We start from the raw sequence: 25,809 nt of genomic DNA, 5'->3' as shown, positions 1-25,809 counted from the left end.
TATCACCAACCCACTCTCAAATTGGAAGAGTGTGCGTTTGTTTCCAAAGGGGGGAGTAGAGTAAGGTCTGACATTTCCCCGACAAAATTGTAAGGCTGATATGACTTATCTATGATTGGTATGGAGGGCGGGGTAGTCACTGGTTACAAATAAAAATATTTTCATTTACTAAAAGAATCAGAAAATGTTAGTAGTTTTCTTTATAAAAAGCAAATATTTTACCCAAACTGCATATCACACTTTAATATTAGTTTTCCTACTGGGCATAAAAATGTCATTAAGGGCTGAGCACAATGTGCTGCTGTATAACGTCGATGCATCTGAGAAAATGGGTATATATTTTCAATATGGTGCGTTTTATTAATGAACGTGCATATATTCACATGCCGGGCGGTTACACTACTTCTACTATTAGGAAGTGTTTTATATACTCGGCTACGTATATTGTACACAATTGTATCATCTAATTTTTGAAATGGGATACAAACTGAAATTTTTTCTGGGCAACAAGGATCTGCCAGGCTTTGTATTAATTTGTCCAAATGGTAGTATACCGAAGAGCGAAGAGTTAAATGGAGCAGTGCTTACTCACAGGGGGAATAAAAAATGAAGAGGAGGAGGAGGGAGCAATGACGTCCAAGCTTCTCCTCCCTTCCTAAGTCAGAGACCAAGCAACGACTGTGCACCAGAGAGAGTAGGGCTTGCTCCTCATCCATCTGCTTAGACAGATCCTCTGCAGCCAGACTAAGGGCTCCTTTTCTTACACACACAGCTCTTTTAACTCAGGAGGTGTTGGTCTCTTTCTCTGCACAGGGGTCCCACTTTAGCTGTCACCCTGAAGTTTCTGGCTGTATTACTGGTGGCAGGAATGCTTGCATTCCTTGGGGCCATCATATGCATTATTGCCAGTGTCCACCCAGCAGCCAAGGGACCTGTCCTCGGTGCTGAAAATGAGTCTGCTCCAGCTGCTCCAATGGAGAAGAGCCTAGGAGCTCTCCATGGTGTTAAGACACTGTATGGATCAAAGGATGCCTTCCTTGAGCTCTCCGGCTCCAAGTCCCAGGGTGGCCCAAGCTTCAGCAGGCTGCTTTGTACACCTCTGGCCATGGAGTGCCCCTCTGATGTGCAGAGAGATTCCCCTCAACCTGCAGGGGAAGAGGTGCTCTCCTTGCAGAACACAGCAGAACAGCTGAGGCAGACAGTGCTGCAGCAGAAAAAGCAGATCCTCACTGACCAAGAAGCAATCAGGGAGCTCACTGGAAAGCTGAATCGTTGTGAGAATGGGCTGGATAAGGGCTACCAGGAAGGAGCTGATGGATGGGGGGCCAAGGAAGGAGCCATGGGAGACCTGCCTCTTGATCCCCCCCAAGCAGTACAGGAACTGGAGGAGGCAGTCAGGACACTGAAGGATCGAATAGAAAAGATAGAGGTAAGAAGGAATAAATATACATTCATCTACATGTACAGGGATGAGATGGAAATATACTATATCAAGACAGTCCTGAAAGAGGAGACATTTTATTCCTAAATGGCAATACGTTTGCTCCACATACTTGATAGAATAACAAATGTTCAGTATTCTGCTAGACAGGAAGACACAAAGGCCATGTAGACAGATCTATTGATTTGTGGACAATGTCTCCATCTCCTCTTCTGCCCTAAATATAATAATAAGGTGCTTAATAATAAACCATTCACATCATGCCGAGATAAGTCAATAGTGACAATACTGTATTGATATATTACACTAAATATTGACATGTCTAATAGGCGACTCACACTGCCATTCTGCATATTATATGACCATTCTAGCTTCTCACTTGCTTTGACAGGTCGTATGTATATTTTATACAGATCCCATAGTCCTGTCTTATTACACCTCCACATTGTACAACACTACTGCGAAAAATCCTCAATGACTGTGTGATTGGCCTGAGTTGGGCGGAAACTTGTTTAAACCGATGTTATCAATGGAGTCCTTTGCTATAGGGGGAAATATGTGCTTGTAAAATATACACAACATTGTGTTATTTGCAATGGTTGTCGTCTATAATCACTAAGTTGTCTGTAGTATCTTCTCATTATAATGTAGCATGGATGGAGTTCTCATTAAATGGGATAATTTAGTGTCTGAGTTTGTCATTATATATAGAGATAGATATGGTAAAGTTAGAGATAGATAGAAAGATAGATGATAGATGACATCAGTGAACGCTTATCCATCAGCTCTATACTATTTTGAAATTTCAGCAATAGACATGTTCATTTAATTTAGTATTTATTTCTGGTGGTACCATTTGCATAAAAATATATTCAGAATATAATTAAAATATAATTATCATCTCCACTACTAGAAATATTTGTCGGAAGATAAATAATTCCACACATCCACTGATAATTTATGAAACACAATAAGGGATCTCAATCACAGAGGAAAAAAAAGAACCTCAGAAGCCAGAGAGAAGAGTATGTAATAACCACACCAGTGTAAGGAGATGCAACAGATATGATTGATAGGATAGATGGATATGATATGATATAGATAGACGGAGATAGATACTATAGATAGATAGATAGGTACCGTAGATAGATATTGTAGATAGATAGATAATAGATAGATAATAGATGATAGATAATAGATAGATAAATAGATAATAGATAGGTACCGTAGATAGATAGATACTGTAGATAGATAGATAATAGATAGATAATAGATAATAGATAGATAATAGATAGATAAATAGATAATAGATAGGTACCGTAGATAGATAGATAGATAGATACTGTAGATAGATAGATAATAGATAGATAGATACTGTAGATAGATAATAGATAGATAGATACTGTAGATAGATGATAGATAGATAGATAATAGATAGATAGATAGATAGATAGATAGATAGATAGATAGAAAGATAGAAAATAGATAATAGATACATACCGTAGATAGATAGATAGATAGATTAGATAGATAGATAGATAGATAGATAGATAGATAGATAGATAGATAGATAGATAGATAGATAGATAGATATGTCTAGACAGAGCAAAAACGTTGCAAGAATGCATAAAGCAATCTACAATTATTTGGACTTTTTGGGGAGCCGTCTTCTAATTCATTTTATTACATGGACAGACTGACTCAATTAAAGATAATCTGATCAGACAACATTGCTGAAATGATGCATTATAGACGTTGTGTTAAACATTATAATGTGATAAATGTAAAGAGAGAAATTATGCTTTTCTCCTGCCATCCATCTAATATTCACTGGATGCTTCTCTTCTCACCTAATGTATTATTTCCTTATACTTAAGAGTGTACAATTGTATTAGTATCTGTTGGCTCCCATCTAACAATTCCTAGCCAGCATTATCTGTTGGGCCTCTGTGCATTATGCTTCAATCAATATAATGAATTGCACATCCTTTTCCGGCCACCCTCCAGCACACTCTCTATGTCGTCTCATTAGCACCTCTCCTCAATTTTGATTTTCCTACCGAGAAGACTTCCTTTGTCATAGGAACCCAATAGTCTACTCATTACAACCTGGAGAATCAATTGAGTGAAATGATGCTGACCAGAATCTTTCTAATATGCCGTTAAGAAAAATGAAGAAGAGACTGTATAACCTATTCAGAGAGAAAAACAGAGAGAAACATGCGGTTCTCATTTCTCAACATTTATAGTACTGTGGACAATGAACATTGCTCAGCAGTCCGATGTAAGCACATTGTCAAAGAATATCTCATATAGTTGATAATATTAAGGTGTTCTTCCATTCAACAAGATCATCTTGTATACATAGTGATGAACACTAACACGGCCATATATTATGGTGATCCAATGGTGCTGACAATATTTATCAACCATGGCCACCGGATTGGTATATGATACGGTAAGCATATCAGAGGACAGCTTCAACTAGTCAAAATCACATTACACTAACACAAGATATTGTATTACATGGTCTCCAACAATCTGAGGAATTAATGAAACCCTGGAGTAATGTATGTTTCAAAAAACAGAAATTTTAGATAGCAGAATTATTACCACATGCAAAAGTATTATTATCAAACCTTTCTATAGAAATAATTGCTGAGATTGTGACTGTGGCAAAGTATTTTCCATCATACATTGAAACTTAACTCCGAGATTCTAGTTGATTGGAAACACAATGAGGGAATATATCAAAGATCCTCTGTACAATGGAGGAATATATCAAGCATCCTGTGTTGATTGGATGATTATATCGAAAGTCCTCTGTTTAATGCAGGAATATAGCGAATGTTTTCTGCTCAATTCAGGGTTATATAGAAAGTTCTCTGTTCAGTGCAGGAATATATTGAATGTCTCCTGCTTAATGGAGGAATATATCCAACGTCCTCTGTTCAATGGAGGAATATATCCAACGTCCTCTGTTCAATGGAGGAATATATCCAAAGTACCCTGTTCAGTGTAGGAATATTTTGAACTTTCTTGGTTCAACACTGGAGTATAGCGAAGTATTCTGCTCAATGAGGAATATATGGAACGTCCCATGTTTAATGGAGGAATATATCAAATACCCTCTGTACAATGGAGGAAAATATCAAAATCCTCTGTTCAATGGAGGAATATATTGAATGCCCTCTGTTCAATGAAGGAATATATCAAACATCCTCTGTTCAATGGAAGAATATGTCAAACCTCCTCTGTTCAATCGAGGGATATATTGAACACCCTCTGTACAACGGAGGAATATATCGAACATCCTCTATTCAATGGAGGAATCTATCGAACACCCTCTATTAAATGGAGGGATATATCGAACGTACTCTGTTCAATAGAGGAATATATCAAACATCCTCTGTTCAATGGAAGAATATGTCAAACCTCCTCTGTTGAATGGAGGGATATATTGAACACCCTCTGTACAATGGAGGAATGTATTGAAGTCCTCGGTTCAATGGAGAAATATATCAAACTTCCTCTGTTCAATAGAGGAATATATCGAAATCCTCTGATCAATGGAGGAATATATATCGAATGTCCTCTGTTCAAGGGAGGAATATATCAAAGTCCTATGTTTAATGGAGGAATACGTCAAAAACCCTCTGTTCAATGGAGGGATATATCGAAAGTCCTCTGCTCAATGGAGGAATATATCGAACAACCTCTATTAAATGGAGGAATATATCGAACATCCTCTGTTCAAGAGGAATATATCAAACGTCCTCTTTTCAATGGAGGAATATATTGCACACCCTCTATTCAATGGAGGAATATATCGAACAACTTCTATTAAATGGAGTGATATATCGAACATACTTTGTTCAATAGATGAATATATCAAATGTCCTCTTTTCAATGGAGGAATATATCGAACACCCTCTACTCAATGGAGGAATATATTGAACACCCTCTATTCAATGGAGGAATATATTGAACACCCTCTATTCAATGGAGGAATATATTGAACACCCTCTATTCAATGGAGGAATATATTGAACACCCTCTATTCAATGGAGGAATATATTGCACACCCTCTATTCAATGGAGGAATATATCGAACAACTTCTATTAAATGGAGTGATATATCGAACATACTCTGTTCAATAGATGAATATATCAAATGTCCTCTTTTCAATGGAGGAATATATCGAACACCCTCTACTCAATGGAGGAATATATTGAACACCCTCTATTCAATGGAGGAATATATTGAACACCCTCTATTCAATGGAGGAATATATTGAACACCCTCTATTCAATGGAGGAATATATTGCACACCCTCTATTCAATGGAGGAATATATCGAACAACTTCTATTAAATGGAGTGATATATCGAACATACTCTGTTCAATAGATGAATATATCAAATGTCCTCTTTTCAATGGATGAATATATTGAACACCCTCTACTCAATGGAGGAATATATTGAACACCCTCTATTCAATGGAGGAATATATTGAACACCCTCTATTCAATGGAGGAATATATTGAACACCTTCTGTTCAATGAAGGACTATATCGAGCGTACTCTGTTCAATGGAGTTATATATCGAACATCTTCTATTAAATGGAGGAATATATCGAACACCCGCTGTGCAATGGAGGAATATATCGAACACCCGCTGTTCAATGGAGGAATATATCGAACACCCTCTATTAAATGAAAGAATATATTGAACTTCCTCTGTTCAAATGAGGAATATATCAAGCGTACTGTGTTCAGTGGAGGAATATATCGAACATCTGCTGTTCTCTGTAGCTTTACACATGACTTCCTCTGGCTTTTATTAATATGCAGGAGAATGTTGGTGTTTTCCTACTATACATGTATTCTAATGGTTATATTACAGTGTATTAAAAGTTTAGTAAATTGTTGGTAATATACTATGATCGCCCCTAGAGCAACCATTTTTATAGCAGTGCATTAGTAACGTATAGATTGCTTACACCACTGTATAGCCCATATTGCAGGCAAACATTGCAGACTGCAGAAGGCTGTGTTGTATCGGTTGATAATGAGTTTCATGGATTCCCCACTGATTTTTATTTTATTGCTTCCCATGCAAACAGTAGTCTTTCCATCAATAACAGTATGTACGGTAAGTGAGCTGCTGATTGTACAGTCGTATAACATATAACATACACAGCCACAGATTTGCGTAATCAATTACCAATAAGGGGAGATTCTTGGCAAAGTTTAATGCTGTTTTTGAGCCAAAGCCAGAAAGGAATTCCAATGAGAGGCAAAGTACTAAACACTTATATTTAGGGTATGTTTCCACTGACCAGTCATCGGGAATGCGTGTTTCGGAAGAATCATTTAAATAGTCTGACAATCACCCAACGAATGAGCAAAACGCTTGTTCATCAAGGGAGACGTTTTTTAAAGGGAACCTATCACCCCGTTTTTTTCGGTATGAGATAAAAATACTGTTAAATATGGCCTGAGCTGTGCATTACAATAGTGTAGTTTGTGGACCCCGATTCCCCACCTATGCTGCCGAAATACGTTACCAAAGTAGTCGTTTTCGCCTGTCAATCAGGCTGGTCAGGTCAGATGGGCGTGGTGTCTTCCCCCAGATATTGCGTAGTTTTCCGTTGGTGGCGTAGTGGTGTGCGCATGTCCAAGGTCCCGAATCCTGCACAAGGGTGTGAAAATAGCAGCGATGTCCGTTATTCCATTGGTGGTCGGTGGGCGCGGCCATCTTGCTTTGACCGCGCATGCGCAGAAGCGGCGCTCTGCTGGCCGCGGCTTCAGGAAAATGGCCGCGGGCATCCGCGCGTGCGCAGATGGCTATCGCGGCGGCCATTTTCCTGAAGCCGCGGCCAGCAGAGCGCCGCTTCTGCGCACGCGCGGTCAAAGCAAGATGGCCGCGCCCACCGACCACCAATGGAATAACGGACATCGCTGCTATTTTCACACCCCTGTGCAGGATTCGGGACCTTGGACATGCGCACACCACTACGCCACCAACGGAAAACTACGCAATATCTGGGGGAAGACACCACGCCCATCTGACCTGACCAGCCTGATTGACAGGCGAAAACGACTACTTTGGTAACGTATTTCGGCAGCATAGGTGGGGAATCGGGGTCCACAAACTACACTATTGTAATGCACAGCTCAGGCCCTATTTAACAGTATTTTTATCTCATACCGAAAAAAACGGGGTGACAGGTTCCCTTTAAGCTTGATTAAAAATCATCATACGCAGTATCATTTCCTCTTGTTAAACAGGACGGGTGCAGCTCAGAAAAATTATATTCAATGTTCACACACAGCGATCATATTAACCCCTTCATGACCCCAGCTTTTTTCGGTTTTACGTTTTCGTTTTTCGCTCCCCTCCTTCCCAGAGCCTTAACTTTTTTATTTTTCTGTCAATATGGCCATGTGAGGACTTATTTTTTGCGAGACAAGTTGTGTTTTTGAACAACATCATTGGTTTTAGCATGTCATGTACAAGAAAACAGGAAAAAAAATCCAAGTGCAGTGAAATAGCAATAAAAAGTGCAATCCCACACTTGTTTTTTGTTTGTTCACTAAATGCTAAACCTGACCTGCCAGTTTGATTCTCCAGGTCATTACGAGTTCATAGACACCAAACATGTCTAGGTTATTTTTTATCTAAGTGGTAAAAACAAATTCCAAACTTTGCTAGCTAAAAAAAAAAAATAATGCGCAATTTTCCGATACCCGTAGCGTCTCCATTTTTTGTGATCTGGGGTTGAGTGAGGGCTAATTTTTTGTGTGCCGAGCTGGCATTTTTAATGATACCATTTTAGTGCAGATACGTTCTTTTGATCGCCCGTTATTGCATTTTACTGCAATGTCGCGGCGCCCAAAAAAAGTAATTCTGGCGTTTCAAATTTCTTTCTCGCTACATCGTTTAGCAATCAGGTTAATCTTTTTTTTATTGATAGATCAGGGGATTCTGAACACGGCGATACCAAATATGTGTATATTTAATTTTTTTATTGTTTTATTTTGAATGGAGCGAAAGGGGGGGGTGATTTAAAATTTTATATTTTTCTTATTTTTTTATATTGTTTAAAACATTTTTTTTTACTTTTGCCATGCCTCAATAGTCTCCATGGGAGGCTAGAAGCTGGCACAACTCGATCGGCTCAGCTACATAGAGGCGATGCTCAGATCGCTCCTATGTAGTAGAATTGCTGCATTGCAATGAGTGCCGACCACAGGGTGGCGCTCACAGCAATCCAGCATCAACAACCATAGGTGTCTTCAGTAGACCTCTTGTTGTCATGCCGACACGTAACTGATGTGACGGGGGTCGGCGATGTGCTCATTTCCGGCCCGATGGCTGGAAGCGCTAGTTAAATGCCGCTGTCAGTGTTTGACAACGGTATTTAACTAGTTTATAGCGGTGGGTGAATCAGCCGCCGCTATTGCGGACATATGTCAGCTGTACAAAACAGCTGACATGTCCCGGCTTTGATGCGCGCTCACCGCCGGAGCCCACATCAAAGCAGGGGATCCAACCTCAGACGTACTATCCCGTCCGAGGTCAGAAAGGGGTTAAAGAGTATCCGTCATTTTAATTGTTATTTCATAAATCAATAGTACACATGAAAATAAGCAACTTTGTAATATATCTTATCAGAGAAATCTGCTTCTTTCTTTGCCAGAATTCATCAGTCATTACCAAAATGTTCGATTGTGAGGTAAAATCTGTATTCAGTGAAGACCGACAGTCCCATTACTGAGATAGAAGATGACAGCTGCTTCTGGTGGGATTCTATCTAGATAGGTGGGATAGGAGGTGGGAGGAGCTCTGCCTTTAGCTCCTCCCTCATCCTATCTACATAGAATCCCATCAGTAGCATCCGCCATCTTCTATCTCAGTAATGCAACAGTTTGTCTTCACTGAAGACTAGTGTTGAGCATTCCGATACTGCAAGTATCGGGTATCGGCCGGAATTCGCTGTATCGGAATTCCGATACTGAGTTCCGATATTTTTGTGATATCGGAAATCGGAATCGGAAGTTCCCAGTGTATGGTTCCCAGGGTCTGGAGGAGAGGAGACTCTCCTTCAGGCCCTGGGATCCATATTCATGTAAAAAATAAAGAATAAAAATAAAAAATATGGATATACTCACACCTCCGGCGGACCCTGGACCTTAGCGGTGTAACCGGCAGCCTCCGTTCCTAAGAATGCAGTGAGTGTAGGACCTGCGATGACGTCGCGGCTTGTGATTGGTCGCGTGAGCGGTCACATGAGCGGTCACGCGACCAATCACAAGCCGCGACGTCATCGAAGGTCCTTCACTCTGCGTTCTTAGGAACGGAGGCTGCCGGTTACACCGCTAACGTCCAGGGTCCGCCGGAGGGGTGAGTATATCCATATTTTTTATTTTTATTCTTTATTTTTTACATGAATATGGATCCCAGGGCCTGAAGGAGAGTTTCCTCTCCTTCAGACCCTGGGAACCATCCAGGATACCTTCCGATATTTGTGTCCCATTGACTTGTATTGGTATCGGGTATCGGTATCGGCGAGATCCGATATTTTGCCGGTATCGACCGATCCAATCCGATACCGATACTTTCGAATATCGGAAGGTATCGCTCAACACTACTGAAGACAGATTTTACCATAGAATTAAGAATTTTGATAATGACTGATCAATTCTGGCAGAGAAAGAAGCAGATTTCTCTGATAAGATCTATTACAAAGTTGCTTATTTTCATGTGTACTATTGATTTATGAAATAAAAATTACTCTTTAACAATCGTTCTGTGCACATGGAAGTGCACAGGTTATTAAATAACCTCTGACTGACATTTGGGTCTTAATGGCTGTGGGTTGGCCCATGTGACCGCATTGTAGGAACAAGATGGAATTAAGCCTAATTACACAATATGTCATAAGCTGTGCACATATACAGGCATGTTTTCTCAAAAGTTCAGACACAGTATTTTTTGGACAATAAGACTCACAATTTAATACGATAAAACGTTGCTAAAAAAGTGTGCATCTTATAGTTCTTTTCATCTTCCTGATCAATGGGAGAAGGCATGCCTTGGCACAGCTTTCTCACCTCCTGCCCCACACTGATGAGACTGATCGGTGATGGGCAGCAGATGAAGATAAAGCTGCTCACATGCTGCTGGTCCAGACTAGCTGAAAGTCACATGTCTGGAAGGGACAAAGGTGAGAATGTACACGCAGCATGCATGAGAGATGTGTGTTCATATAGCAGGGTGTGTGTGTATTGATGCCGCAGAAATGTGTGTTGATGTAGCACAGCTGTGTAAAATTGATGTAGCAGAATCGTGTGTCAATGTAGCAGAGCTGTGTGTATCGATGTAGCATACATAGGTGTGTGTGTGTAGAACACTGTGTGTATATAGCAGAGCTTTGTGTGCACATGTAGCAAAGATGTGTGTAGCAGAGCTGTGTGTACGTACATACAGCAAAGCTAAGAGTTCTTGTGCCGTGCAGGCAGCAGTGTTGTGTAGGGGTGCACTACAGAGAGTGTACTTATTGTGCCTACTGAAAAACTATGTGTATATAATTCACATGCTGCTGGGAAACACTATAGATCTATTACCTCCTTATTCTGCCATATTGCATTAAAATTAGTGATTTTAACCCCTTTATTTCCTCATAAAACTAGAGAGGTTTTAATTTGCTGTAAATATATTTTTCCTATTTTCTGCTGTCTGAAGCGTGAAAACATCTTATAGTAAGGTGCATGCTATAGTCCAAAATACCGTGTATGTATGATAGTAGCGGCTGTAAGGCTTTTGTGTCGTGTATGGCACAAGGGCTCCGACAGGAATGCTGGCCTTTCACTCCCTATTGTGGTGCTTCATGATCATTGTTAGTATGCAATGTATGTAATACTTTTCCCACATGCCAGTGATGGTAAATTATGTATTTTTGATAGCAGGAGAATGGCAAATCAGAACACCTAATGAATATTACAGAAGATCAGCAGTATATAAATTCAGAAGACAATACAGGCAGATCATGAATAGTGTTATCTAAATGATTTATGCAAAGCATGCAAAAGCAAAGTTTGAATAAAAGATTAGAAAAGGAGCATATATATACATATATACTGCTCAAAAAAAATAAAAGGAACACTAAAATACCACATCCTAGACATCACTGAATGAGATATTACAGTTGCAAATCTTTATTCATTACTTAGTGGAATGCGTTGAGAACAATAAACCATAAAAATGATCAATGTAAATCAAAATTAATATTTCATGAAGGTCTGGATGTCGAAAATAAAATTGCAGGCTGATCCAACTTCAGTGGAAATGCCTCAAGACAAGGAAATGATGCTCAGAGGTGTGTGTGGCCTCCACGTGCCTGAGCGCCCGGATCTTCTCCTGAGGGATCACCTCCCAAACCTGAACTAAAGCATCAGTCAATTCCTGGACAGTCTGTGGTGCAACGTGGCGTTGGAGGATGGAACAAGACACGATGTCCCAAATGTGCTCGATTGGATTCAGGTCTGGGGAATGGGCGGAACAGTCCATAGCATCAATGCCTTCATCATGCAGGAACTACTGACACACTTCAGCCACATGAGACATAGCATTGTCATGCATCAGAAGGAACCCAAGGCCACCCGCACCATGCATCTGGTCTCACAATGGGTCTGAGGATGTCATTCCATTACCTAATGGCAGCAAGGGTACTTCTGGCGAGCACATGGAGGGCTGTGCAGCTCTCCAAAGGAATGACTCCCCACACTATTACTGACCCACTGCCAAACTGGTCATGCTGAAGGATGTTGCAGAACATTCTCCATGTCGTCTCCAGACTGTCATGTCTGTCCCGTGCTCAGTGTGAACTTGCTCTCATCCATGAAGAGCACAGGGTGTTAATGTTGAAATGTGAGCGTTGAAGTGTGATTGACTTGGAGTTACATTCTATTGTTTAAGTGTTCCAATTATTTTTTGTAACACATATATATACAGTATATATTTCTATGTACGTATTATCTTACCATCCTTCCTGCACACACTATAAGGGGCTAGTCTATGCTTACACAATAATTCCCAGAGATTTCCTCTGATGTATTTACGCTCTACATCTCCTCTCCTCTCGGCCTTCTTCTTCGTTCAATAATTAGGCATCGCTGGAGTCACCAGTCACTGCGTTCCTGTGTGTGGTTTATCACTGGTGTGTAAAGCTCGGCGGAGCTGCCAGCCTTGTGGTGCCTTTCTGTCTCATTAGTGTGAGTTGGAGTATTTATGAATAGACCTTATATGTCCACATAAAGGTCCAGGACTGCAGAATGCCAAACACTTAACGTATAGGGAAGACCATCTAGAAGACTTAGAGCCCCTGTTTTCAAAGAAATAAAAAAAGAAACTCCTTTCCTTGACTGTAATAGCAAGGGTTTATTAACCATCTGATACATGAAAATGTAATACCGTATGAAATAGTGCTTTTTTATAACATTTATCTGTTTGTCTTGCATGGATACACTAGTTCATGCTTCTCTTTGGAGAAGGGAGCAAATGTTTAATTTTTATGTATTTTATGGATGATTTGTGTACAGGCTTCAAACAGATTTATTGATTTATAGATTTATTTATCAGCACAGAGTAATTCATCATGATTTGCACAGAGCTAACAATTAAAGCTGCACTCTGTAACGCTATAGCATGTAAATATGAAATATATCAAATTTCAATTACATTATTGGTCTAGAAAATAGGAAAAAATGAAGATAGTACATAAATTGGCCAATTCATATATACCCAGCAGCCAACGACAAGGTGATCTTCTTTGCTGGGAACCTACCCTACTGTGAATCCTCTCCTGGGCTGATGGCCTACATTTATATGGGTAGGTAGGATCTTGCTGTGATTAAAACTACCATGGGCTGATGGGTGGAATGCTCAGTCAGAGAACCTGCAAATATCAAAAGACTGTGCGTCACTTCCAAACAGAATACTGGTCTAAACAGGTGCATACTAAAATTAGCCATCTTCATACATAACCAACAAATAAAGATGCACTCTGTGTATACAAATATCAAAAGACTGACCATCACTTCCAAACAAAACAGGTGTATTCTAAGTATTCATCTCCATACATATCCAACAAATAAAGAAGCACTCTGTAGCGCTATAGCATGCAAACATGAAATATATGAAATTAGAATTGCATTACTACTCTAAAAAATAAGAAAGAATGAACATACCTAGCACATAACTTGGCCAATTCATATATACCCAGGAGCCAACGACAAGGTGATCTTCTTTGCTGGGACCCTGCCCTAATGTGTTTCCTCTCCTGGGCTGATGGCCTACATTTATATGGGTAGGATCTTGCTGTGATTAACCCCTTACTGACCTCGGACGTACTATACCGTCCGAGGTCAGCTCCCCTGCTTTGATGCAGGGCTCCGCGGTGAGCCCGCATCAAAGCCGGGACATGTCAGCTGTTTTGAACAGCTGACATGTGCCCGCAATAGGCGCGGGCAGAATCGCGATCTGCCCGCGCCTATTAACTAGTTAAATGCCGCTGTCAATCGCAGACAGCGGCATTTAACTACCGCATCCGGCCGGGCGGCCGGATATGACGTCATCGCCGACCCCCGTCACATGATCGGGGGTCGGCGATGCTTCTGAATGGTAACCATAGAGGTCCTTGAGACCTCTATGGTTACTGATCGCCGGTGGCTGTGAGCGCCACCCTGTGGTCGGCGCTCACAGCACACCTGTATTTCTGCTACATAACAGCGATCTGATGATCGCTGTTATGTAGCAGAGCCGATCGGGCTGTGCCTGCTTCTAGCCTCCCATGGAGGCTATTGAAGCATGGCAAAAGTGAAAAAAAAAAGTTTTTAAAAATGTGAAAAAAATAAAAAAAACATAAAAGTTTAAATCACCCCCCTTTCGCCCCAATCAAAATAAATCAATAAAAAAAAAATCAAACCTACACATATTTGGTATCGCCGCATTCAGAATCGCCCGATCTATCAATAAAAAAAAGCATTAACCTGATCGCTAAATGGCGTAATGAGAAAAAAAATCGAAACGCCAGAAATACGTTTTTTTGGTCGCCGCGACATTGCATTAAAATGCAATAACGGGCGATCAAAAGAACGTATCTGCACCAAAATGGTATCATTAAAAACGCCAGCTCAGCACACAAAAAATAAGCCCTCACCTGACCCCAGATAACGAAAAATGGAGACGCTACGAGTATCGGAAAATGGCGCAATTTTTTTTTTTTTTTTTTTTGCAAAGTTTGGAATTTTTTTTCACCACTTAGGTAAAACATAACCTAGACATGTGAGGTGTCTATGAACTCGTACTGACCTGGAGAATCATAATGGCAGGTCAGTTTTAGCATTTAGTGAACCTAGCAAAATAGGCAAGCAAAAAACAAGTGTGGGATTGCACTTTTTTTGCAATTTCACTGCACTTGGAATTTTTTTCCCGTTTTCTAGTACACCACATGGTAAAACCAATGATGTCGTTCAAAAGTACAACTCGTCCCGCAAAAAATAAGCCCTCACATGGCCAAATTGACGGAAAAATAAAAAAGTTATGGCTCTGTGAAGGAGGGGAGTGAAAAACGAAAACGGAAAAACGAAAAATCCCAAGGTCATGAAGGGGTTAAAACTACCATGGGCTGATAGGTGGAGTCCTCAATAAGAGAACCTGCAAATATCAAAAGACTGTCCGTCACTTCCAAACAGAATACTGGTCTAAACAGGTGCATACTAAAATTAGCCATCTTCATACATAACCAACAAATAAAGATGCACTCTGTAGCGCTATAGCATGCAAACATGAAATATATGAAACTAGAATTGCATTACTACTCTAGAAAATAAGAAAAAACAAATATACTTAGCTCATAATTTGGCCAGGGATACTCTCATCACCATAACATTAAAATTGAGGTTACCTGAAGTCAGGGTCCTATCAGAAGACCCCGGCTACATTGTTATGTTGGAGGAGAGAAAACAGTAACAATCTCCTATAGGACAATATATACTGCAAGACTTTACAATCAGGGGGAAACATGACACATAATCATAGGATTGGCCAACAATGCGACAAAAGAGAGAGAACGGACTGTGTTGCTGCAAACATTTTCGCAATCTTTTTTTATACTGTAACATCATCTGAACAAAAAAAATATAAATCCCTGACCTGCCGCTGAGGAGCCGAATAACGCGAGGGCAGCACGTATACAATAATTTCCCAGTATACTGTGGTCCAATTGAACATTCTGACTGGTCTGCTGATATCATCATATAGAACAGGAGAAGATGAACAGATTTGTGGGAAAGATTTATTATAATATAAAAATAATATATACACTGGCGCTGCACTTGACCAGAAAAAAGGGGGATTAGTGTATAGCAAACAGCGGGAGAAAGGGAACAAGGAATAGTTAGCAGCTGGTGAGGTGACGGAGTCTGTGCTGCACCGCGTCTGAAGTAGATACTAAAGTATGGTTGACAAACATCCCTAAAGGCCAATTTACCCGAATTAGGAGGAACTGTACAGATTTAAATGATTATATTGAAGAATCGGCATATATTACTGAACAATTTGAAGCCAAGGGGTATAATCCACAAACCTTGGATCTAGCTAGGCATACAGTAAGCCAAGTTTCTAGGGAAAGTTTGGTTCATAAAGCTAGTACGAACAATCCTTCCCTAGACATTCACCAACAAATAAACAAATTACCTATAGTAACCCAATTCCACTCAGGGTATAACAAATTTACAAGCATAGTTAGGAAACATTGGCCGATTCTACAAAGTGATAAGTGCATTGGGGACCTTTTACCCAAGAACCCCAGATTTGTCTATACAAAGGCGCAATATCTGGGTCTTCTTTTGGCACCAACCACAAAACCAATTATGTTAAGGAAAGATACATCTAACAAATCAGTAAATCACCGTAATCAGGGATTTATGTCATGTGGTTGGTGTTTATGCTGTAAACGGACATCCCATAAGAGGCATATTCAGACCACATTTAAGGATTCAAGTGGTACAAAGAGTTTCCTCATTAAAAGCAAAATTTATTGCGAAGCAGCAGGGGTTATATATACACTCATATGTCCGTGTAATAAAATTTATGTGGGCCGCACAAAAAGACCACTAAAAGTGAGAATAAAAGAGCATTTGGATAACATCCAAAAGGGTTTTACAGGGCACCCTTTATCCCGCCACTTTGTGGAAAAGCACAGCCGATCATGCACCAATATCACGTTCTGTGGGATTCAAACAGTTCAGCAAAACCCTAGGGGGGGGGGGGGTGATTTTATTAAATTAATGTCTAGGATTGAATCCAAGTGGATTTTTACACTGGACACCCTGGCCCCCAAAGGTTTAAATCAAGAAATTGAGCTGTATGCGTTTTAAATACTAGAGGGTAACCTTAAGTGTGCATGCTACCCAAATAGTTTAATACGAGTTTTTATCAATAATTTATTATTCAGGTGACCATAGGCGTATGTGGGGGTATTCTCTGGTGATCATACAGCCTATGACCATTAATAAGCTACAGCATTATTTTTTTTTTATATATGCGTAATAATTTTATGTTTTTATTAATTCTTATATAAATGTGCAATTTATGATTGTATTTGGTTAACCCACATAGGGGTTTTTTAATATGTAAGGTTTTTAGTTTTAGTTTTACCTCAATAAACTTCGAATTTTTAATCGCCATAATATTACAACTCCTAATCCCCTTTTCTATCCTGTTTCCCCCCCTCCTTCTTTCCCTCCCCCCCCCCTTTTTTTTACTATGTCCCTACATATATTTTTAGTAATATGGGGCAAAATGGTGCACTTTTAAACAGTTAATTCTGGTACAGACTTTTATGGTTCCATTTAAGGAGGAATCAAGCGGTCCTATTTATTACCATTTAAGCTTGATGTAAGGGCAGAATATACATGCCATATTTAGTTTATACTACAATGTAGTGCGGCAAAGGGTAATACGTGGGTGAATCAATATGCGGGCTATTCGGGCAGGCTAGAACCAATGAGGGCGTAGTCCATATAAGGCTGGGCCAGACAGGGAACTCCATCCCTGACGAAGAAGGTGTGTAACCTTCGAAACGCGTCGGATTGGTTGCCCTGTCCAAAGCCTGCCCTCCTACCCTGTGACGTCACATCAGGTACCACGCCCCCAACAAACACCGCTACGGCTCCGGCGTTGCTTCCGGCCGGGGCACGCTAGGAGTTCGCGGTCCCCGCTCACACACATTGCTGAGTGAGCGGACATTCTTTCAGCTTAGCCGGCCCCGACATTACCCCGCAGCCCCACGGTGCAGCCCGCACTTATCAAGCCCAATATAACACCGCTCTCAAGCAGGACGACGGTTACCTTCCACGCTGTGTTCACTCCTGCTTCTACACCTAGTGAGTACATGTGTTTACAGTAATAAGCACGCTTGCATTACGGGCTACTATCGGGTGGATTATTCGGGGAGGTCTTGTCCGTATTCATATGTGATTTATTTATTTGTAATTTATTATAATATATTTTCTTTATTAAAATCCCTGCTATTCCTAGGCTTAGCAGTCAAAGGGGCTGTCCTAATCAGTGATTGACAGCTATTTTTGTATGTACATTTGCAGGGGGATGGTTGTCATTCATTGATTAGACTGCTTAGTCCAGAACGAGCAGGGATTTCACTGAAAAAAAAAACAGTTTTAGGAAGTCTTCTTTAATTGAAAAAAAAAACCTTTTTGTGTCTTCAAAACATTATCTATATGCATTAAACAAAGTAGTCCAGATTTTTCTTGTCTGCTTCACCTTCAGCTGAGGCCAAGTCAATGTTGGTGGAAAGGAATCTATCACCAGAATTTGTACACGTAATCAGAGTAAAATGACCTAGGGGCAGAGGCCCCGATTCCAGTGATGTGCCACTTACTTGACTGATTGGTGTAGTTTTCATACAATCACTGTCTGATCAGCAGAACATTATCACTAGAGGACTAGTAAACCTGTTGCCATGTAGTCCTCCATATTCATTAGCATTGTATAAACCCACCCCCTCCACTGATTGACTTTCTGCCTATGCACAGTGTACACAGAAAGTTGCTAATCTGACAAGAGCTCAGCAGTCAGAGAACTAATAGATGTGAAACAGAAAAAAAAAAAACTGTGATTTTATCAAAACTGCAGCAAACAGCCCAGTAAGGCTGGTTTCACACTGGCGCTTGGCAGGGCTGCGGATGGCAGCCTTCTTCCTCCGTTAAGCCCCGCCCACTGCTGCACCTCTTCCTTAAGCTCCGCCTACGTCTGCATGCGTCCTGCGTACCCTATCTTTAACATTGGGTACGCAGGCCATGCGGATGTATGCGGATGCCTCCGCATGTGTCATTTTGACGCTGCACTGAACTGCGTCGAGCGCAACATGTTGCATTTTGTTGCGGTCGGCGAGGCATCCGCATACATCCGCATGCATACATCCACAGCCCTGGCAAACGCTAGTGTGAAACCTGCCTTAGTGACACATCGTTATAATCAGGTTTGTGCCCGTACATCATACAGATCACAGATGGCGAAGCAAGAATCTGTGACCGACTCCCTTCAATAGGACGTCATCAGTGTACGAGGTCCTGTCAACAGCATCTCACCTCTGTATGGTTTTTACTAGTGATGAGCGAATATACTTGTTACTTGAGATTTCCCGAGCATGCTCTGGTCTTCTCCGAGTATTTCGGCGTGCTCGGAGCTTTAGTTTGTGTCGCCGCAGCTGCATGATTTGCGGCTGCTAGACAGCCTGAATACATGTGGGGGTTGCCTGTTTGTTAGGAATCCCCACATGTATTCAGGCTGGCTAGCAGCCGCAAATCATGCAGCTGCGGCGACACAAACTAAAGCTCCGAGCACGCCGAAATACTCGGAGAAGACCAGAGCATGCTCGGGAAATCTCAAGTAACAAGTATATTCGCTCATCACTAGTTTTTACATCAGTCCGCCATTCCTTCTGTCCTGACTCCTGATTCATCGCAGATCTTCTAGCTGTTGCAGGGTAATAACCATTGGAGCAGCTAAGGGAATAACATCACAGCTCTTGGCAGCACAATATTTCACAGTGTTCTCTAACAACTCGTCATTTCACCAGGGTAATGTCTCTTAGAAATCCAATTGTTCTCTACATCCACTTATTTATACTGTCAGGAGAGATTGGGGTTTTTAAGTTTTTGTTTTTTTTAATTTCTGTAGTTTTTTTATGGAATCGTTTTTGTTAAAAAAAAAAAAAAAAGTAAATTGATTACAGATGAGCGAATCAAATCCTCTTCTGATTTGTAGGACCAGCGTGACATCATTGTTGCAGTATGATGCATGCATGATTTAACGCCACGCCAGATAATCAGAATAGGGGCTGGGAATGCTGGAGGGTAAATGGCAGTTTGGGGGGCTCCTGTCCGGCATCCATGGATCCCTGACCTGGCCACTGGGAAAATGTCCAGCAAATCCATTCAGTGATGTCTAAAATCCATTATAAATCATGGTTATTATTAGTGATGTGCGAACGTGCTGGGATAAGGTGTTATCTGAGCATGCTCATGTGCTAACTGAGAGTCCTCGACACGCTCGAATAATATGTTTGAGTCCATGGGGCTGGCCGACAACCACAACTCATGCTGGGACTGTCTATTTGTTAGGAAATCCCTGCGTCGAACAGCCACAAGACATGCAGCCGCGGGGACTCGAACATATTTTTAGAGCACGTCGAGTTAGCATCCGAGCATGCTCAGATAACACCTTATCCCAGCACGTTCGCTCATCACTTGTCATTATAGCTGTGTCATTTCTACCAACCTTATGATGAAAGCACAGCTGAACCTTTATTACAGCCTCTGGTAGAAACAAGAAAAACGTGACATACTCTTCATGGCTTACCTCCTAGTATTCTCATGTGGAAGACTACAGATAGTTTAGGTATAAACTGCTGGATTCTCACATGGGTCTCAGATATAATTAAAGGGTCTTCTTGTAAGGTTTCTGAAGAAACGTCAAGGAAAGTCCTTAAAGACGGTCTTTTTAATATTTTTTTTTCTTAAATTAATAGTACACATGATAATAACTAAGAATTTTTATTATAGGTCATTAGGGAAACCTGCTTCTTTTTCCTCCTGCATTGTTGCTTTATTCTGAAAATTCTCAATTCATGGGTAAAATGTGTCTTCAATGAATACAGACTTTCTCATTACTGAGATAGGAGATGACAGTTGGTGCTCATAAAGTTCTATGGAGAAATGTAACTGTTATTTCACCAGTACTTGAAGCAGAAAGTCTGTTTGTGCCTCTAGTCCCTTCTCATCCTTTCCTCCATAGAATTTTAAATGCACCCACTGTCAACTCTTATCTCAATTCTTCTTTGAATACACATTTTACCCATGAGTTTATAGTGAAAGATTAATCCTTAAAAGGATATTCCCATCTCCAAGATCCAATCCCAATATGTAGCAGGTGCAATATAAATAATATTAGCAAATACCTTCAATTAGAAATTCAGTATAGTTCTTCAGATTGGCTATGTCACTTACCCCATGTGCAGGGCATTGCAGTAGCTTTGGTTTCCATGGTTATGACCACTCATAAAGTGACAGTTAGACAGCGCTTAGTGGTAGTAACCATTGATATCTAAGCTACTGCACTGCCCTACATGAGGTAAGCTACATGGCAAATCTGAAGAACTATACTACATATCTAATTAGAGGTATTTGTCAATATTATTATTATACCTACTATATATTGGGATAGGATCTTGGAAATGGGAATACCTCATCAAGCAGATTTCTCTGACAAGATATATTACAACGTTGCTTATTTTCATATGTGCCACTGATTTGTTAAATAAAAATCTGATGAGGGTTATGCTTTAAATTTGGAAGGTGGGTATTATTTTTATCGGTGCGTAACTAAAGGTTACACAATATGCAGAAAATAGAACATGATATATGATTAAAGGAAATGTGTCATGTGGAAATGACTTATAATTTATATTATGTTTTTATGTTAAATGTTGTTTTTAAAAATGTTTGATAATGTTTGTTTGTTGACCAAAAAATAACATTACTTTTTCGCTGGTCATTAGGTCATCTTTCTAGTTCTTTGTGGAAGACGTTTCAGCAGTCTCATTATCATCACAGACAGGAGTTCAATGACAAATAATCCCTATATAATTAGCAAACATAGGATCTACTATTCATAATAGATGATGTCACAGATCATTTTCACCCCCTACTTTACCAGTTTACCCTACTTTCACTCCCTACCTTACCAGTTGCCCAGATTAGAGCATAGCCAGATAATGCTTCAATACAAGCATTTAGGGGTTTAGTTAGTTCACTGCTGCTAATGTTCATGCATCTGTTGGAAAAAAAAACAGAAAGTTGGAGTTTAATATTAGGTCTGGTAGCAAGTGTATAACGTGCTAAATATTTTAACAATAGGTCTTTTTCTGCTGGCACATTCCTTTCAACATTAAAAATGTTATCTGCTATTTGAGAGGCCATGAATTATATATATCTAGCTGGATCTTTCACATGAAGACATGCGGTGACTGCCATGGAAATCGCCTGTTATCTTCATCATTTATAAGTTATAGGGAGGGATTTACAGGCCACTGCATTGCCGTTTGGCCTCAGCAGATGGTGGACATTAAATATAGGCACAATGTCTTTGATGTATATATCTCGTATATGTGTCCCACTGTTGTTAATAAATGTCCTGAGTTTTGATAGTGATAAATATGTTTTATTCTGCTGCTCCATTATTATCAGATCTATCAAAGGAAGCGACGTCTGAAAGTGAATCATCAGAAAATGATCTATTGGGTTTATATGTGTTAAATGTATTTTTGTATTTTTTCTTTTAATTATTATTCATATCCCTATCTATGTAAAATCAAATTGAAAAATTTGCAAATTTCACACTGGTCACTAAGCCTAAAATTAAACTCCGACTTTCTGTTCTTCATAAGGACAATAGCACCAATAAATTGTCTCAGGCTCTATTTGTATAGAAGTATAAAGTGAGTACGTTCTAATCTGGGTACAGATTATTTTGAAGGGAGGAGGAGATGAGCTGTAACATCATCTATTGCAATAGGTAGATCGTTTGTTATCTATAAATAAAAATTGTAGTTCTGTCTGTGACGATAATGAGACTGCTGAAAAGTAGAGATAAGCAAATTAATTCACTGGTCTCTGGGCTAGCTGCTAGGTCAGTATTCCTTGGCTTCTGGACAGGAAAACTGTTGATCACCTCACCTCCTATCTGCCAGAATCCGCAAGGTCCTGTGAAATGATTAGCTCACCTTTACTGAAAAGACACCAGAACAGAAAAGATAAGTCTTGTATAAGACCTAGTGACGAGTGTACAAATTGAAACATTTCTGATTTTTTTTTACACACATAGTGATATTGAAAATTGGGGGAAAAAACAAACATTTTTAAAAACTTCATTTAACATAAAAAACTAATAAATAAAAATGCTATTTGCGCTGGAATCCAAGTTTTAACCCCCTCTGAGGACCGAAACTGTTGGGAGGTGATGGTTGCAACTGCCAAAAAAAGGGGGGACCACAATATGTAAAAATGTAGCTCAGAATGGAATGGCAAATAGGCGTTTCTTATATATAGTGGGCTACTAATGTGGTAACGATTAACAAACTGATGACCCAGAGACTAAAACTAATGCAGCCCACATGCAAAGAAGAAAATAATATTTTTCAATGGGATTTACCTGATGAGACTACCGCTGTGGTGAAAACTCTTCCGCCGCTAAGTCCTTGTGTGTTGCCAGAAAGAGGTAAACTCCAGTGAATGCTGCATGTTGCCTTCTAATAGGTGAGCTACAGGCGCCGCCCCGGCCAGCGGCAGAATGTCCTGCACTCGCTTCCTCCGTGGAATGTATCAGCGCTGCTGAGTTAAGCCGTAAGGTTCTCTGTCAGTGCAGGACCTTACGTGATGTCACGGTCACGTGATTACTCACGTGACTGGCTAAGGGGAGCGTAATGGACCAATTCCTACGCGTTTCGGAAACAGACGTGTTCCTTCATCATCATCCCTGATGAAGGAACACGTCTGTTTCCGAAACGCGAAAGGTGAGCCCAAACTTTATTTTGACAAAAAAAATTTTAAAAAAAACCTTGATTTTTCATTCCTTCTGTCCAGCGAATGCTGCTGGGGAGAAGGAATGAATGCCGGCTTCAGCACCAAAAGCAGGGGACAGTGCTTAACTGTAGCGCTGTTTCTCCTGTGGCAGTACGTGCACACGGAGGAGAGTGCACACTGTTCTCCGTGTGCACGTGTGCGGGACGCTTTGCGGACTGTGCTGCTGGAGAAAAGCGGTCATGTCTCCGTGTTTTGCACACGGACACACAGTCCGTGAAAACACACTGACATGTGCAGAGACACATTTATTTTAATGTGTCTACGTGAGTCAGTGTCTCCGGTACGTGAGGAAACTGTCACCACACGTACCGGAGCCACTGACATGTGAAACCGGCCTTAGGACAGTTCAGACATTCAGTATTTGACATCAGTATTTGTAAGATAAAACCAGGAGTGGGTGATAAATACAGAAGTGCTGATGTGTTTCTATTATACTTTTCCTCTGATTGTTGCTCTCCTGGTTTTGGCTTACAAATATTGATGTAAAATACTGACCAAATACTGAATGTGTGAACGTGGCCTTATGGGGATTACAAAATGCACTGAAAAGTTAACAAAAATAAATATAATAATTAGAAACCTTTTTTTTCCGTCCAAAAATCAATGAAAAAATAAACATATTTGGTATTTCGGCATCTGCAAAAGTCTGATCTAACTAAATATATATTTTTTTAACCAATAAGGTAAAACGCTATAAAGAAAATAAATCAAAATTACTAAATTTCCATTTTTGGGGTCCTGCACCTCCTCCAAAATAGGTAATAAAAATCAATATTAAAACAACGTATATACACCAAAATGGTAGCATTAAAAACTAAAGCTCAGCATACAAAAAAGTAACTGAAAATTGCGACAAGTCAAATATTTATTTTCGGAATTTTTTAGGCCACAAAAATAATAAAATAGAATATACAAATTTGGTCATCTTGCCAGGCCATTTTTACTGCACAATAAATGCTGTAAAACGAGCCACAAAAAACAATAGCAGATTTACAGGTTTTTTTAACCATTTCACCTTGCAATTTATTTCCTATTTTCAGTATATTATTTTGCAAAGTGAATGGTCTCATTAAAAACTATAACTTGTCCTACATTAAGAAAGTCCTCATACAGCTACATTAAAGTAAAGAAAAAAAAGTTGTTTTTAGAAGAAGGGGAGGAAAAACGAAATTGCAAAAATTAAAATGGACTGCATCATTAGGGCTGTCCCACACGTCCAGATAATTCCGGTACCGGAAAAAATCGGTACCGGAGTTATCCGTGTCCGTGTGCCCGTGAGCTCACGTAGGCCATAAGTGCGGCACACGTGTGCCGCCCGTGTGGCGAGTGGGTACCACACGGAGCGTGCAGGAGACAGCGCTAAAGTTTAGCGCTGTCCCCTGCATCGTGCTGAAGCCGCGATTCATATCTTCTGTGCAGCAGTGTTTGCTGCATAGAAGATATGAATAATAGTGTTTAAATGAAAGATCGATGTGTCCGCCGCCCCCCCACCCCCTGTGCGCCCCCCCGCTGTTCAGAAAATACTCACCCGCATCCCTTGTTGGCTGTCGCTCCTTCCTGGTCTGGCCGCGGCTTCCACTGTATGCGGTCACGTGGGGCCGCTCATTTACAGTCATGAATAGGCGGCTCCACCTCCCATAGGGGCGGAGCCGACTATTCATGATTCTAAATGAGCGGCCCACGTGACCGCATACAGTAGAAGCCGCGGCCAGACCAGGAAGCAGCGACAGCCAACGTGGGAGCGGGTGAGTATTTTCTGAACAGCGGGGGGGCGCACAGGGGGTGGGGGGCGGCGGACAGGTAGATCTTTCATTTAAACACTATTATTCATATCTTCTATGCAGCAAACGGTGCTGCACAGAAGATATGAATTGCGGCTTCAGCACCATATGGGGGGGACAGCGCTTACTGTAGCGCTGTCTCCTGCACGCCACAGGGACTGCACACGGAGACCGTCCGTGTGTGTTCCGTGTTTTACACGGACCCATTGAATTTAATGGGTCCGTGTAATACGTGCGCTCCCACGAACACTGACATGTTTCCGTGTTTGGCACACGGAGACACGGTCCGCAAAAACTCAATGACATCTGCACAGATGCATTGATTTTTATGGGTCTACGTGTGTCAGTGGCTCCG

At 40.6% G+C, this 25,809-nt stretch overlaps 1 protein-coding gene across 1 annotated transcript in view; it reads left to right on the top strand.

Moving 5' to 3' along the window:
• The first annotated feature begins 654 nt into the window (after positions 1-654).
• The window catches only part of NPTXR (neuronal pentraxin receptor), a 54,163-nt gene continuing 29,008 nt past the window's right edge, over positions 655-25,809 (top strand). Inside the window, exon 1 of the mRNA XM_077277783.1 lies at positions 655-1,429. Coding sequence (XP_077133898.1) covers positions 869-1,429 — 561 coding nt within the window. The 5' untranslated portion in view covers positions 655-868. The remainder of the gene's footprint in view (positions 1,430-25,809) is intronic.

This window comes from Ranitomeya variabilis, chromosome 8 (assembly GCF_051348905.1).
Source record: "Ranitomeya variabilis isolate aRanVar5 chromosome 8, aRanVar5.hap1, whole genome shotgun sequence".
Taxonomy (NCBI): domain Eukaryota; kingdom Metazoa; phylum Chordata; class Amphibia; order Anura; family Dendrobatidae; genus Ranitomeya; species Ranitomeya variabilis.
The sequence above is the reverse complement of the archived record's forward strand: the minus strand, read 5'-3'. Positions and strand labels throughout refer to the sequence as shown.